At 50.5% G+C, this 14,065-nt stretch overlaps 1 protein-coding gene across 2 annotated transcripts; it reads left to right on the forward strand.

The window, feature by feature from the left end:
• The first annotated feature begins 803 nt into the window (after positions 1–803).
• Positions 804–7,444, forward strand: cbln18 (cerebellin 18). 2 transcript variants are annotated; one of them, XM_069182574.1, is made up of 5 exons: positions 804–909; positions 2,069–2,198; positions 2,460–2,639; positions 5,126–5,257; positions 6,385–7,444. In XM_069182574.1, the coding sequence occupies exons 2-5, from the start codon at positions 2,099–2,101 to the stop codon at positions 6,687–6,689; spliced, it is 717 nt and encodes a 238-aa protein (XP_069038675.1). In that variant the 5' UTR covers positions 804–909; positions 2,069–2,098; the 3' UTR covers positions 6,690–7,444. The 2 variants fall into 2 exon arrangements, with proteins under 2 accessions (XP_069038675.1, XP_015193199.1); XM_015337713.2 differs by having other exon boundaries at positions 874–972.
• The last annotated feature ends 6,621 nt before the right edge of the window (positions 7,445–14,065 follow it).

The raw sequence follows: 14,065 nt of genomic DNA on the forward strand, positions 1-14,065 counted from the left end.
TATTTGATCAACTATGAGGAATAATGTGACTATCCAGCTGTCAGTGGGAGATCTTTGCTGTAAAAGCACTGACCCCAGCAACTGGAATCTCAGACCTGCTGGAGAAATGACTTCAGAGCCAGGCAGGCAATGTCTGTGCTGATGCATCAGGGCTGGAGCTTGCCAGGGGGAAGGAGTGCTCGATCCACTCCAGTGACGTCTCCTTGTTGGAGGCCTGTGGCCCGCCGAGCAGCGGCCTTCCCACATAACGAAGGAGGGGGTTAACCGTGCCAGTCGAGCACAGGGGATACAGAGACTCAGCTGTCGCTGACCCCGAGACGTCCTAGATCTCTGTGTCCTAATTGGGACGGAGACGATATTCTCATCCCATCATTGAGCCACCAGGACAATACCTCCACAGAAACTCACCTGGCACGGTAGCACCCCCCTCCCCCTCGAGGGGAGCTCGGAATTCCCCACCGGAGCCCCGGCACCCACGCCCTGCCTCCACAATGGGGCTAGGAGGCGCCCCGACACCAGATCCACGCTCTGCCATTGAGCGCCAGATGCTTATCTGCAGACTTCCTCCCGAAACGCGGTCACTGCGACAATCGGAGGGCGGCTGAACGAACGGGATCAGGTGTAGCTGGGAACCGGGACACCCATGGGGGGGGCCTCCCTGGAGCCCATTGTGAGCTGGACGGAAACCGACACCGGCCCCTGCCATCCGATCCGCCCGCGCCCCCGAGAGGGAGGAGGAGGAGGCGTGGCGCTCATGCTGCGGAGACAGGGAGAGAGAGAGAGACCGAGGAGGGCTGGGACAGTATATAGAACGCTGACACCTCCCACCGTCCCGGCACAGAACGACGCACCGACACTCTCCGCGCACCAGGGGCTCAGGAAGACCGCGAGATTCCCCCCGTCCCGAGAGTAAGTGCGCAGGGGGACGCTGGGAGACAGGACGGGTCGCTTGGCGAGGCGGGTCTGTTGAGTGTGAGTAAGACAGGACCTTGATCGGCTGTCAGGAATGGTGTGTGTGTGTGTGTGAGTGTGTGTGAGGAGCAGGGACTCTTGGTGTGGGTGTGAGTGTGTGTGAGGATTAGGGTCTATTGATGTGTGTGTGTGAGTGTGTGAGGATCAGAGCCTATTGATGTGTGTGTGTATAAGAGGACCAGGGGCTATTGGTGTGTCTGTGAGTGTGTGTGAGAACTCTGGGTCCATTGATGTGTGTGACTGTGTGTGAGAATCAGGGTCTATTGGTGTGTGTGTGAGTGTGTGTGTGTGATTGTGTGTGAGGATCAGGGTCTATTGGTATGTGTGTGTGTGTGAGTGTGCGTGTGTGATTGTGTGTGAGGATCAGGGTCTATTGGTGCGTGTGTGATTGAGTGTGAGGATCAGGGTCTATTGGTGTGAGCATTTCTGAGTATAGAGCCAGGGCTGGCACCCTCTGTCGCCTGTCAGGTGCCTGCAGGCTGGCAGTCCTGTTGGTGAGAGACACGCCTCTCCTCTGATCAGTGCAGAGCTGTGGGTGAGGGACGCGTCTTTCTTCCAATCAGTGCAGAGCTGTGGGTGAGGGATGCGTCTTTCTTCCAATCAGTGCAGAGCTGTGGGTGAGGGACGCGTCTTTCTTCCAATCAGTGCAGAGCTGTGGGCGAGGGACGCGTCTTTCTTCCAATCAGTGCAGAGCTGTGGGTGAGAGACGCGTCTTTCTTCCAATCAGTGCAGAGCTGTGGGTGAGGGACGCATCTTTCTTCCAATCAGTGCAGAGCTGTGGTTGAGGGATGCATCTTTCTTCCAATCAGTACAGAGCTGTGGGTGAGGGACGCATCTTTCCTCCAATTATCAAGGGGTTCTGGAAGAGGGATGCACCCCTCCTGCAATCAGCACTGGTCCTCCGGTATGGGGCTGTGCTGCCTGTGATGTGGGTCACTTTCCCCTGCATGAGGACACAGGGTTAACAGCAGCCGAGACATGAAAAATCCGTTGGGTGTGACAATAACTAAGTTAACAATTCTAAATGAAAGAAAACAATACCAGTCAAACAACTAGCTGCACTTTATTTTGCCATGTTACAAACATCTTTCGCCAGGCTACCCGTGTCTATCTGTACTGCCGGACGATGAAGACAGCTGCTGCACTGGCTGTGTGCCTCTGGGGGGCGCTGTCTCTGTGTGTCAGTGCTCAGAGCTCCACATGGAGCCTCATGCAAGAGGCGGCAGGTGTGTGTGTCCACCGCTGTTTCGTTGTGTACAACTCCCTCCTTGAGCTGTGTCCTCTCTAACACCGTGTCCTACAATCTGTCTCCCCCTGTGTCCTCCCTAACACTCTGTCCTACAATCTGTCTCTCTGTGTCCTCTCTAACACTCTGTCCTACAATCTGTCTCCCAAAGTGTCCTCTCTAACACTCTGTCCTAAAATCTCTCTCTCCCTGTGTCCTCTCGAACTCTAATTCCCTCTCCATCCACCCCCCACTTCTCCAGTGAGCTGGACAGGTGACCTGCCATGCGCTGGGTGGGACTGCAAGTGTGCGTTCTCTCGCCAGCGGGGCTGCTGTTGTGTTGCCAGCCGCTACAACGCCCTGGAGGAGTCCCTCTTCACGAAGTTTGGGGACTTGTTCACAGCCCTGGGAAAGCTGAAGGCTGACATTAACGAGGTCACAGGTAGGACATCTGATGAATGAAAGGAAGGTTGCAATGAAGGGGGTTTGTATAAATGCATTGCTAGTAGCTATAACTGTCAATATATTCATATTGCCAGCAGCTGTATCACCCTGCAGCCCCCCAGCTGGCAGCCCCCCCCTGGAGCTCAGCAGGTGTGAGCCTGGTCAGTACCTGGAGGGGAGACTCCTGGGAAAGCTGAGGCTGCTGCTGGAAGAGGTGTTAGTGGGGCCAGTAGGGGGCGCTCACCCTGCAGTCTGTGTGGGTCCTAATGCCCCAGTATAGTGACGGGGACACTACACTGTAAAAAAGGCGCCGTCCTTCGGATGAGATGTAAAACCGGGGTCCTGACTCTCTGTGGTCATTAAAATACCCGGTGTGTTTCTTGAAAAGAGTAGGGGTGTTACCCCGGTGTCCTGGCCAAATTTACCCCAGGCCTCCTAATAATCCCCATCTCTGAACTGGCTTCATCACTCTGCTCTCCTCCCCACTGAGAGCTGGTGTGTGGGGAGAGGACTGGAGCATCATCCAGGTGGGGCTGCACACTGGTGGGGGTGGAGGGGATCCCCACGACCTGTAAAGAGCTTTGAGTGGAGTGTCCAGAAAAGAGCTCTAGAAGTGGAAGGATATTATTATAGTAGCTAAAATATCTAAGCATCTCCTCCAGCTGTTTCTTGGAAAAAAAAAACCTGTTCCACACCCCCACCAACCTTTTGTGAAAAGTAGCCCATCCAGTTTTAAGTTTTAAATGCTCTTGCATGGAGTTACCTGCCTTATATAGTAAGAATAGGTCTTGGAAATGGGCCTCATAGTCTTTGCTTGTTCGTAACCTCTCTGATCGCTTCTTTAACATGTTGATGTAAACGAGTACTGCAATCTTATATTACCTAACATTAAAACAGATTCTCTGAAACTTTTTTACAGATCTGCTTGTACAGAGCATAATCACAATGAAACAAGGCAGCCCCTCAACTGCTAGAGGAGGTCTCAAAGTTTTAGGATTTTTGAAAGGAGGATTTTCACTTTTATGCATCACATCAGACCTTAATTACTCCCCTACCACAGCACACTTGTGCAGTTAAATATTAACATTGGTTACTGAGTCGCACTGTTATACTGAAACACTGATACACTGTCACACTTATCTGCATGGTGTACGGTCACACTGTCAGCAGACGTATCTTCCCAGACTTAGCCCCTAGCTCTAATGACAATGTGTGCACAAAGGTGTATGTAAACACATCATTAGCCAGAAAGGCGCTACCTACAGTACTGTACTTCCCACAGACTGACATTCATTGTATTCTGCACCTGGCAGCCACTAGGTGGCAGCAGTGAGAGAGTGCACCAGATTGCACTGTCCAATGGGATTGGATTCCTGACTCCCCAGAATTAAGGGTTTGAACAGCAGCACTGTGCTATATACCGTATTGTATATACTGGATATTTGCATAATGGAACAGTTCACATTCCGGGTAAGGTACTCACAAGTATTGGACAGACCTTCAAACAGGATCTGTAGGAGTGTCCTCAGTACTTTTACAGGGTCCATACATGGTCCATGGTCCAAAACAGCCCAGTTCCACTCCTGAAAATAACACACCAGTCCAGCACCTCCAGATGTTTAACATGTGGAAACTCCTCCCTCACAATAAATCACTTCATCCCTTTAAACAAGCAAACCCAAAAAAGATCATTTCTGTGTTCCACGCACGAGCTGTGTCTCCTCATATTTGGGCCTTTAAGAAGGAAAGGAGGAGTTTAAAGCTCGTTTTTCAGAGCGGACACCATCAGCATGTTTGTATTTGCCAGAGTGTGAGTCTGTGTGGGCTGCACTGGGGTCCCTAGCTCTCTACAAAAGTAAAAAAGAGCTTTCTGTCCCTCTCTCTCCCCCCATCTCCCTCTCTCCCTCATTCTCTCTGCCCATCTCTCTCTTTATCTCCCTCTATCAATTCAATTCACTTCAAGATGCTTTACTGGTACGACCAATGAGAAAATCAGTGTTGCAAAAGCAAGATAAATACAATTAACACAAAATCTACAGACATTAACAGACGAATCTAAACACAGTTACATGCAAACACATGGGGAAGTACTGAGAGACGGGCTCACTGTTCCTCAGTCTGTGACTGGAGATCACGTACTGGGCTGCCAGTTCAACTGAGTTCCCTCCTCCCTCTCCCAGTAGATTTACATTTACATTTAGGGAAGAATGTTTCTCTAATCCCAGAATATTTGTCACAGTGCAGTAGGAAGTACACCTCTGTCTCTATTTCTCCCCACTGGCAGTGGGAGCACAGCCTGTCCTCTCTGGACAGCCAGGTCTGCCTGTGTCCAGTTTCTATGACCAGGCTGTGGTCACTGAGCCTGTACTCTGTCAGGGTCTGTTTCTTTTTGCTGTTTTTTATCTTTGGTCAAATGTTGTTTCTTTTGGCTGTTTTTTATCTTTGGTCAAATGTTCTCTCTCTCCATCTCTGTCCCTCTCTCAGGAGACGTGAAGGTGGCGTTCACTGCAGCGATGGATTCCTCAGCTGGCTGTTACGGTCCCTTCACCAGCAGCATGCCCATCCCCTACAACACTGTCCTGATCAACCAGGGGCAAGGGTACAATCCTGCACTGGGTACAGATGGCACACTGGTACACTCTCACACTGAGACACTGCATCACTGATATTCTGATACACTGTCACACGGACACACTGGTACACAAAGGCACTTTCACACTGATACACTCTCACACTGAGACACTGCATCGCTGGGACACTAACTCAGTTACACTGACACACAAGTACACTGTCACACTGAGGCGTTGACACACTGACAAACTGATATTCTGATACACTGTCACACTGACAAACTGAGATACTGCATCATTGAGACACTAACTCACCGTCGCACTGACAAACTGGTGAGACACTGATATATTGACACACTGAGAGGCTGGGGCAGCGAGACACTGATGTATTGACACACTGAGACACTGGGACAGCGAGACACTGATATATTGACACACTGAGAGGCTGGGACAGCGAGACACTGGTGTATTGACACACTGAGACGCTGGGACAGCGAGATACTGATGTATTGACACACTGAGAGGCTGGGACAGCGAGACACTGGTGTATTGACACACTGAGAGGCTGGGACAGCAAGACACTAATGTATTGACACACTGAGAGGCTGGGGCAGCGAGACACTGATGTATTGACACACTGAGAGGCTGGGACAGCGAGACACTGATGTATTGACACACTGAGAGGCTGGGACAGCGAGACACTGATGTATTGACACACTGAGAGGCTGGGGCAGCGAGACACTGATGTATTGACACACTGAGAGGCTGGGACAGCGAGACACTGATGTATTGACACACTGAGAGGCTGGGACAGCGAGACACTGGTGTATTGACACACTGAGAGGCTGGGACAGCGAGACACTGATGTATTGACACACTGAGAGGCTGGGACAGCGAGACACTGGTGTATTGACACACTGAGAGGCTGGGACAGCGAGACACTGATGTATTGACACACTGAGAGGCTGGGACAGCGAGACACTGGTGTATTGACACACTGAGAGGCTGGGACAGCGAGACACTGATGTATTGACACACTGAGAGGCTGGGACAGCGAGACACTGGTGTATTGACACACTGAGAGGCTGGGACAGCGAGACACTGATATATTGACACATTGACACGCTGTATTGACACGCTGTATTCGGGCCCTTACTCCCTTCCTCCCCTCAGGAGCCTTCACCGCGCCCCGGACCGGCCTGTACTCCTTCTCCTTCTCGGCCTACTCCAACGTGGGCGCAGCCGGTAACCGGCTCTACCACCAGGTCAGCCTGATCCGGAACAGCGACGTGGTGGCCTCAGTGTGGGAGGACAACCGCGAGGACTCGGAGGACAGCGGCTCCCAGACCGTGCTGCTGCCCCTGGCCGCTGGGGACCAGGTCTACATCCGCCTGCTGTCCGGCAGACAGCTGTGTGGGGACACCAACCAGCACAACACCTTCTCTGGCTTCCTGGTGTACCCCACCCTGCAGAACTGACGCTGAGACACGCTGACGCACGCTGAGACACGCTGAGACACGCTGAGACATGCCTACACACGTTGAGACATGCCGACACACCCGACACATGCTGAGACACGCTGAGACACGCTGACGCACACTGCAACACACTGACGCACACTACAACATGCTGACTCACACTAAGACACACCGACACACTGACACAACATGTTCTCTGGCTACCTGGAGTGCCCCACCCTGCAGAACTGACACGAGACACACTGAGACACGCTGAAACCCGCTGAGACACACCAACACACGCTGAGACACGCTGAGACACACCGAGATACTCTGACGCACATGGAGACACAATGACGCATACGGAGACACACCGACACACAGACTCGCTGACGCACACTGACATACACTGACATACACTGATGCACACTGATGCACACTGACACAGACACACGCTGAGACGCACTGACACTCACTGACAAACACTGACATACTCTGAAACACTCTGCTACCGACACATACTGACCCACTAAGACACTGAGATAGCAACACGTTGAGACACTGGCAGTGAGACTCTGAGACAGTGACACACTGAAACAGACTTTTTACCACAATCACATTCTGACACACTGACAGACACCCTTCCCAAAAGCCTCTTCTCTTCCCTCAGCTCCCCCACCTCTCTAGAAACAGCCTGCCTTGGGCTACCAAGAGTGCCAACATTCAGCCTGTCACGTGTGGTTCCTGTCTTAAATAAAGGTTTCCTTCTTTCAGTATGTTCAGCGGTTATCAGTTCCTGCATCAGCTCATTGCCTTTGTCTCTCAGGGTCTGGACTGCAAGAAGAAATCACCCCTGACCACCTCCAGCTGCTTTCTGTCACCAGCGGGCAGATAACGCTTGAGCCAGCCTCAGTCATTTCCAGGCGGCAGCCTGAATTCATTAAGACAACTTGCGGTGTAAGGGTCAGATGTGGTTTATGCATGCAGTCAAATACGAATTGTGGTGTTTGGGTCAGTAGCAGGTGTTGTTTGAAAACACCTGGATCAACTGAGCTGGGATCAGATAACTGGTGATCATTCAAAACCACATGTGATGTTGCTCCCCTCTCCCAGAACAACGCCAGTGACACACCACTATTATTATTATTATTATTATTATTAATAAAGCATTATTATTCCTTACACTTCAATAGCACTTTTTTGGACATTCTGGACACAATGTTATAATACACAGTAACACCCCAGTGACAAGATCAGAACACTGGGACCCACTGGCAGACAGATTGCCCCATGGATGCACTCTGACACACAAATGCACAGCAACACTGTATCACAAGCACATTGAGATCCTTGTAATACTAAGTCCTGACACTTCCAGTATGTAGCACAGCTCTGAACACTCCACTCAGAGCTCTTTACAGGTCAAGGGGATCCCCTCCACCCCCACCAGTGTGCAGCCCCACCTGGATGATGCTCCAGTCCTCTCCCCACACACCAGCTCTCAGTGGGGAGGAGAGCAGAGTGATGAAGCCAGTTCAGAGATGGGGATTATTAGGAGGCCATGACTGGGAAAGGCCAGGGGGAAATTTGGCCAGGCCACCAGGTAACACCCCTACTCCTTTCGAGAAATGTTGGACAGAACGCAGACCAGCATCCTAACAGCGAGTCTGGCAGGTGGATCTAACTTGGAATTTTCCTCCAGATCAGGACGTGACCAATAAATGGTGATAGCAGGAACTGTATTGAAAGGGCTGTGTTTTCGGGAACACCGCCCACCTGCTCTTTAACATTAAAAACAAAACTCGGTTTACTGCACAAGTAGACGTGGGGAGGACTTTTTCTTCCGGACAGAGCAGAGGAGGCAGGAAGAGAAAGACTTAATTCACTCTTGGCCGCAGTCTTCTTCGTGCTGTCAAACTGCTTGTGCTACAGTGCATGCACGGTGCTTTTTTTTAAATATGGATCTTTCACGCTTTAGGAAAGGAAGGCATCCAGCAGCTGTCCCTCCTGGAGTCCTGATCTAGTCACAGGTCAGTGCTCAGCGAGGCTGGGCCTGGGGACAACCTGGACTGGAAACCTCTGGTCTCCTGCCTTGCCTGCAGTGACTACAGACGGCCAGTAGGTGGTGCTCTCGCTTTCTCCTCCATGTGGCTCATATTCAAGGTCGGATGCAGGGTGTATTAAGATGAGATAAGATCACATTATTGGCCCTATACAATTTCTTGCATTAGGGATTTGTCTTTTCGCAGACCCCAGCTTGCTCTCCATGAGACATACAGACAGGGAAAGAGAAGCTGGGGGTCAGAGGTCAGGGTCAGCCATTCATACGGCACCCCTGGAGCAGTTGGGGTTAAGGGCCTTGCTCAGGGGCCCAGCGGAGTAGGATTCCTCTGCCGGCCACAGGATTTGAACCAGCAACCTTCCAGCCACAGGCGCAGATCCTGAGCCACAGAGCCACAAGCTCCCTGAGTGGTAACTGTAGTGTCACGACCAACCCCGCAACACACACTCAACATCAGGCTCGAGTCCTGAACACTCGCTAGGGTTACGGCTCCTTTTTCAAGAGAGGCCTTTAACTCAGCATGACTTTCTGGTTGAATAAATAATAAATGTACTTAATATACACAGGAAACTTTTAATAGGCCTACTGGGACTCCTCAATTCAGGGGGATTTCGGGAGGCTTTTCGCAGGCCGCCTCTCAACTTCACCGTGTCTTCTGAGCCAAGGGGAAAAAAAGAGCCGGATTTACGAGCTGCGGAATATTTGTGGAATGCTGCCCCCTCCTGCTGGACTCTGACAGGAAGACGTGGACAAGCGAGGAAGAGCAGCAGAGACATAAAGAGGGGGAGGAAGAGCATAAGGAGCACCAAGAGTGAGGAAGAGTAAGAGAGATGGGGTATGACGAAGAGGAACACAGAAGACATGACGGGGTCAGGGGTCACTCTGGGCTGCTGTGTACTGTACATCACTTAAAACAAAAATACATAAAACATAGAACATTACTGAGAGACAGGCTCACTGTTGCTCGGGCTACAACAGGAGATCACATCCTCTCAGCTCTACTGAGTTTTTCTCTCCCACTAGGGGTAGGGGCGGTTCTGATCCTGGCAGGCGTGGGAATTCTGGGATTAGGTTTGTTATGTGAGGGGAGAATGTGTGTCTAATCCCAGAGTGTTTCTCCCAGTGCAGCAGAAAGTGCATCATCTCTCTGTCTCTCTCTCTCTCGCCCCATCCCTCTACAGCAGGTCTACACGCCCGTAACTGCGTGAAATCAAGGCACATTAAATTATGATTTATCTCAGCTTTATTTATACACCGTAACCCACAACCTCCCTGTGAAACAAAAACGAAATCTCAAACGTTCTGCGAAGTATTTACAAATGACAAGCCTCAACAAAGGGGTTGGACAGGAGTACACACCCCTTGGTAATAGCACTTGTCAACTCTCTCTGGCGTAAGCAATTGCCTTTCAGAGCACATGAACCTCTCGTCACCTGTTACAGACTGAAGAACAGGGCTTGTCTCTCTATTATATTTTATGTGATGTACTATATATCCCCATGTGGAGAGAATTGGGCGCAGTGTCTAGGAGCCCCTGCCTCTCAGCTCCTCCTGCTCGGCAAACTCTGAGTTTGCCCTGGCTGTTCTGCCTGCGCGCCTCCAAATATTGTCATACCCGCCACTTCCCTGCCTACTTCCTCTCATTGTGGCTGGCCTGCGCACCCTGTAATCTGGTCCCTCCCTTGCCCTATCAGTCCAGCTCCGTGTCCAGGCAGGCTGTGTGAGGTTTGGGGTGGAGGCTCCAGCTGGTAGCCTCCCTGTACTGATAGTGTAATCTCTGATTTCCAAGCTCTGCTCCGCAACTGAGCCAACAATGATGTGTGTGTGTGTGTGCGCATGTGTGCGTGTGAACACAGGGTACTGACCTTTCTCAGATGGAAGAGAAGTCTGGAAATATTGCTTTAGCTCTGAAATGCACTGAAGAATATTAAGCATCAGAGTAATACATCACTCACAACTACACCAAGCTGCTAAAGTTGTCAGGTAACTGACAAAACCCTCTCTTACAGCAGATGTTCTGGCAATGTACTGAGCAGACACGGCATGTGAATTTGTGTGCTGATTGACACTTGTCATCAGCAGAGCTGATCCACAGCGGGTTGAGTGTGCCATCACGGCCCAGCAGTGTGTATACAGTACATGTGTGGTGCTGGTGGGTTGTTTTGCTCTAGGTCACAGATCCAGCCATTGTGGGATTCTGTCCATTTCCTCTCACAGAACGTGATGGAGCACGTGCCTGTTCACTGGTCTCTGAGCCCTAGACAAACCTGTGCCTGATCGCTGGTCTCTGAGCCCTGGACAAGCCTGTGTCTGATCTCTGGTCTCTGGTCTCTGAGCCCTGGACAAGCCTGTGCCTGATCGCTGGTCTCTGAGCCCTGGACAAGCCTGTGTCTGATCTCTGGTCTCTGAGCCCTGGACAAGCCTGTGCCTGACCACTGGTCTCTGAGCCCTGGACAAGCCAGGGTCTGATCGCTGGTCTCTGAGCCCTGGACAAGCCCAGGTCTGTTCACTGATCTCTGACCCCAAGATGCCACATGTTGTCAAAGCTCATTTGGACCAGCAACCTTCCAGCCACAGTTATATTCAGTTATGAAAGCTTATATATATGAAATGTTTAAAATCTATTTCATTGTATTATACACGTATTTGAATAAAATTATGTTGAATCCATTTGCTCATATCTAGATTACTGTACACTTCCAGGGGGTGTTTAATTCAGACCTGCAGATGGGTGTGAATACAACGTTTGTGTGTGTTTATCAGCAAATTGGCCTGTAAAGTATGTCTCTGTGTGTTTTTTATGTAGTGTTTAACTAGAGGGTGTGTGACTGCTACACAACTGTGCCACACCTATGTCATTATTTGTTAGCATGAAGTGTGTGTATATCTAGGATTGCATGTTTGTGTGTGTTCAGGCAGTACACAACGGACTTCAAGTGCAAGCGAAGGATGACCAATGCAGATGAAGGGAAATCTGATAAAACGAGGCACCTCTTTACACTAAGGGTGGCGGGAGTGGGGAACAAGCTTTTGGGACTTCTTGTTGAAGCCATTATCCTGGCTTCTTTCCAGAAACGGCTGGAGGGAATCCTCCAATTGGGACAGGAGATGTTTCTTTACAGTAAGGCTGGTGGGAGAGGTGAACAAGCCCAGGCAAGTTGTTGAAGAGATACCCTGGCCTCTTGCAAACGGTTGTTTGAGATCCTTCAATGAACAAACCAGTGAACACTATCTACCAACACTGTGAAAGGTGGTTAAGTCCTGCAGGTGGATTCGTGTAAGACTATTTCCTGTTTTACTAAGAGAAATAAGTGCTGCTTGTTGAGCTGCAGGTTGAGCTCGGACAGAGCGTCAGTGTTTATTGTCCATGAGAATGAGTTGGGTTGAACTACGGGGATAAGCGATTGCTTAATATGCAGTTGTATATAATATTACACATATTATATATAATAGTATAGTAATATCATCTGCTAATACGTTTCACAGCGATCATTGTAACAAAACTATAGCGCAGAATGAGCAGGCTGACACTTCTGTTTCAGACCCGGAGTGACCCTCCTTATTTCTGCGGCTGTGTGGTTTACCATTCCGTCTTTATTACAGCCACACAGAACAGCTGTAACACCTGGGGCTGGTCAAGGGGGCGCTCTGCTCGCGGCTGTCAGCCCAGACGGGGCAGAAACGCCGACAGGACCTCGCAGCTCCAGCGGGAGCCCAGCTGGAACCCGGATCCGAGTCTGGGGCAGCTCCGTGTCTCGAGCGCTTGCTCGTCAGTGAGACAAAGCGCGGCGCATACGCATCGATGACATCACCCGCTGTGGCTCCCCGCTCGTCTGTTTGTACACGTATCCGCCTCCTTACGCTTTTTTTGGAAATCAGTCGAGTGTTTATTTTGTGCAAGGCACCCTGCCCGTGCCTGAGAAGTGACTGAGCTTTGCACAGCAAACAAAAGAACAGGCAGTATTTGCTCGCCTTTTGGTACGGACCCGAGGAAGGAGCAGTATATTCGTTCGGGGCCTTTCGTTTTTGTTTGTTTTACCGCGTTATGGAAACTTCAGAGCCCTTCAGAGCCCACGGCGAGGGGCTGTAGCGTCTCAGCGCTGTCTGGCAACGGGGAAGGAACGAGCGATAAGCTGGGATAAACACAGACATTCCGCACATTCCCCTGCGATTTCCCCGTCAGTACACTCGCTTCCAGCCTCAGGGCACCGCAAGCACAGACGGGGACACCAGCGCTGTGTCCTAAGTGCATAAGAAAAGAGCCAAACGATTAATGCATGTCTTGTATAGCAGCTCACTGGTCTGAGGATCTCTTCCAGCTGTTTGTTGAAAGAGGCCAGCTTCAACCTCATGGTGGGGTACGTAGGTTGTTCCCCACTCCCACCACCCTTTGTGTAAAGAAGGGCCTCCTGTCCTTGGTCTTAAATGTACTTCCATGCATCTCCACTGGTGTTCTCTGGTGGCATGTACACCAGACTAACTTTTTGATTACTCAGATGAAGCCATCTTGTAGTTATATCTGCTCAAGACTAAAGAGATTCGGTTCCTGTAGCCTGTCGGTGGAAGATACTCCCTTCAGACCCAGAATGCACTGCACTGTTTCTGTCCACTCCTCTCTTGACTAATGTCAGAGCAGAAATGCCTGTTGTGTAACATGATGAGCAAAACCGCAAAACAACAGGGTGTTTCAATGTGTCACAACACAACATCATACCAAAGTGCCCAAAATACAACACTGTGTCACAGAGCCACAGCAAAACAACAGGTCAATGTGCCACAACAGCACCATCTTTCAATCTGGCACAGCACCACCATGTTGCGATATACTAATGAAACTGCGGTGTTTCGATCCGTCGCAACACAACAGAGTTTCAACGTCGATGTGCCAAAGCAGATCCTAACCCTTCTGAGGTGGGCAAAAGAGCAGGAAGAAAAAAAACAACGCACTGCGTACAGCCATTAGTACAACCACCCTAAACAACCGTTTCACCAGGATCGCTTGTTTGTCCTGTCAAAGGGATCGACAGGCCGTCAGAGCGCGGGAGTGATCCCACTGTGCTGTCACTGAGCACAGTGAAAGTGTGAGCTCATTGTGACTGAGCACAGTCACAAGGGCGCAGAGAAAGCTGTTATGGTGAGGAAGAAGGACCCTGAGCAGAAACCTCTGAACTCAAAAGTACCGGCAGGAGTTTATCCAAAAACACGTGGGTCAGGAGATCAGGCCAGGGTCAAAAACCAGTACCTATGACCACCAAGTGGAGATCCAGAAGATGAAGTCAGAGACAAAGCCAGGAGCTCAGAGCCAAAAAAAAACAACCTAGAAATCTTGTGAAAC

This window comes from Lepisosteus oculatus, chromosome 23, assembly GCF_040954835.1.
Source record: "Lepisosteus oculatus isolate fLepOcu1 chromosome 23, fLepOcu1.hap2, whole genome shotgun sequence".
Classification (NCBI taxonomy): Eukaryota; Metazoa; Chordata; class Actinopteri; order Semionotiformes; family Lepisosteidae; genus Lepisosteus; species Lepisosteus oculatus.

Coding starts and splice junctions, on each gene's coding strand:
- cbln18 (XM_069182574.1), top strand. CDS start 2,099: ATGAAGACAGCTGCTGCACTGGCTGTGTGCCTCTGGGGGGCGCTGTCT. Junction 2,199..2,459: donor CCTCATGCAAGAGGCGGCAG/GTGTGTGTGTCC, acceptor CCACTTCTCCAG/TGAGCTGGACAGGTGACCTG. Junction 5,258..6,384: donor AGGGTACAATCCTGCACTGG/GTACAGATGGCA, acceptor TCCTCCCCTCAG/GAGCCTTCACCGCGCCCCGG.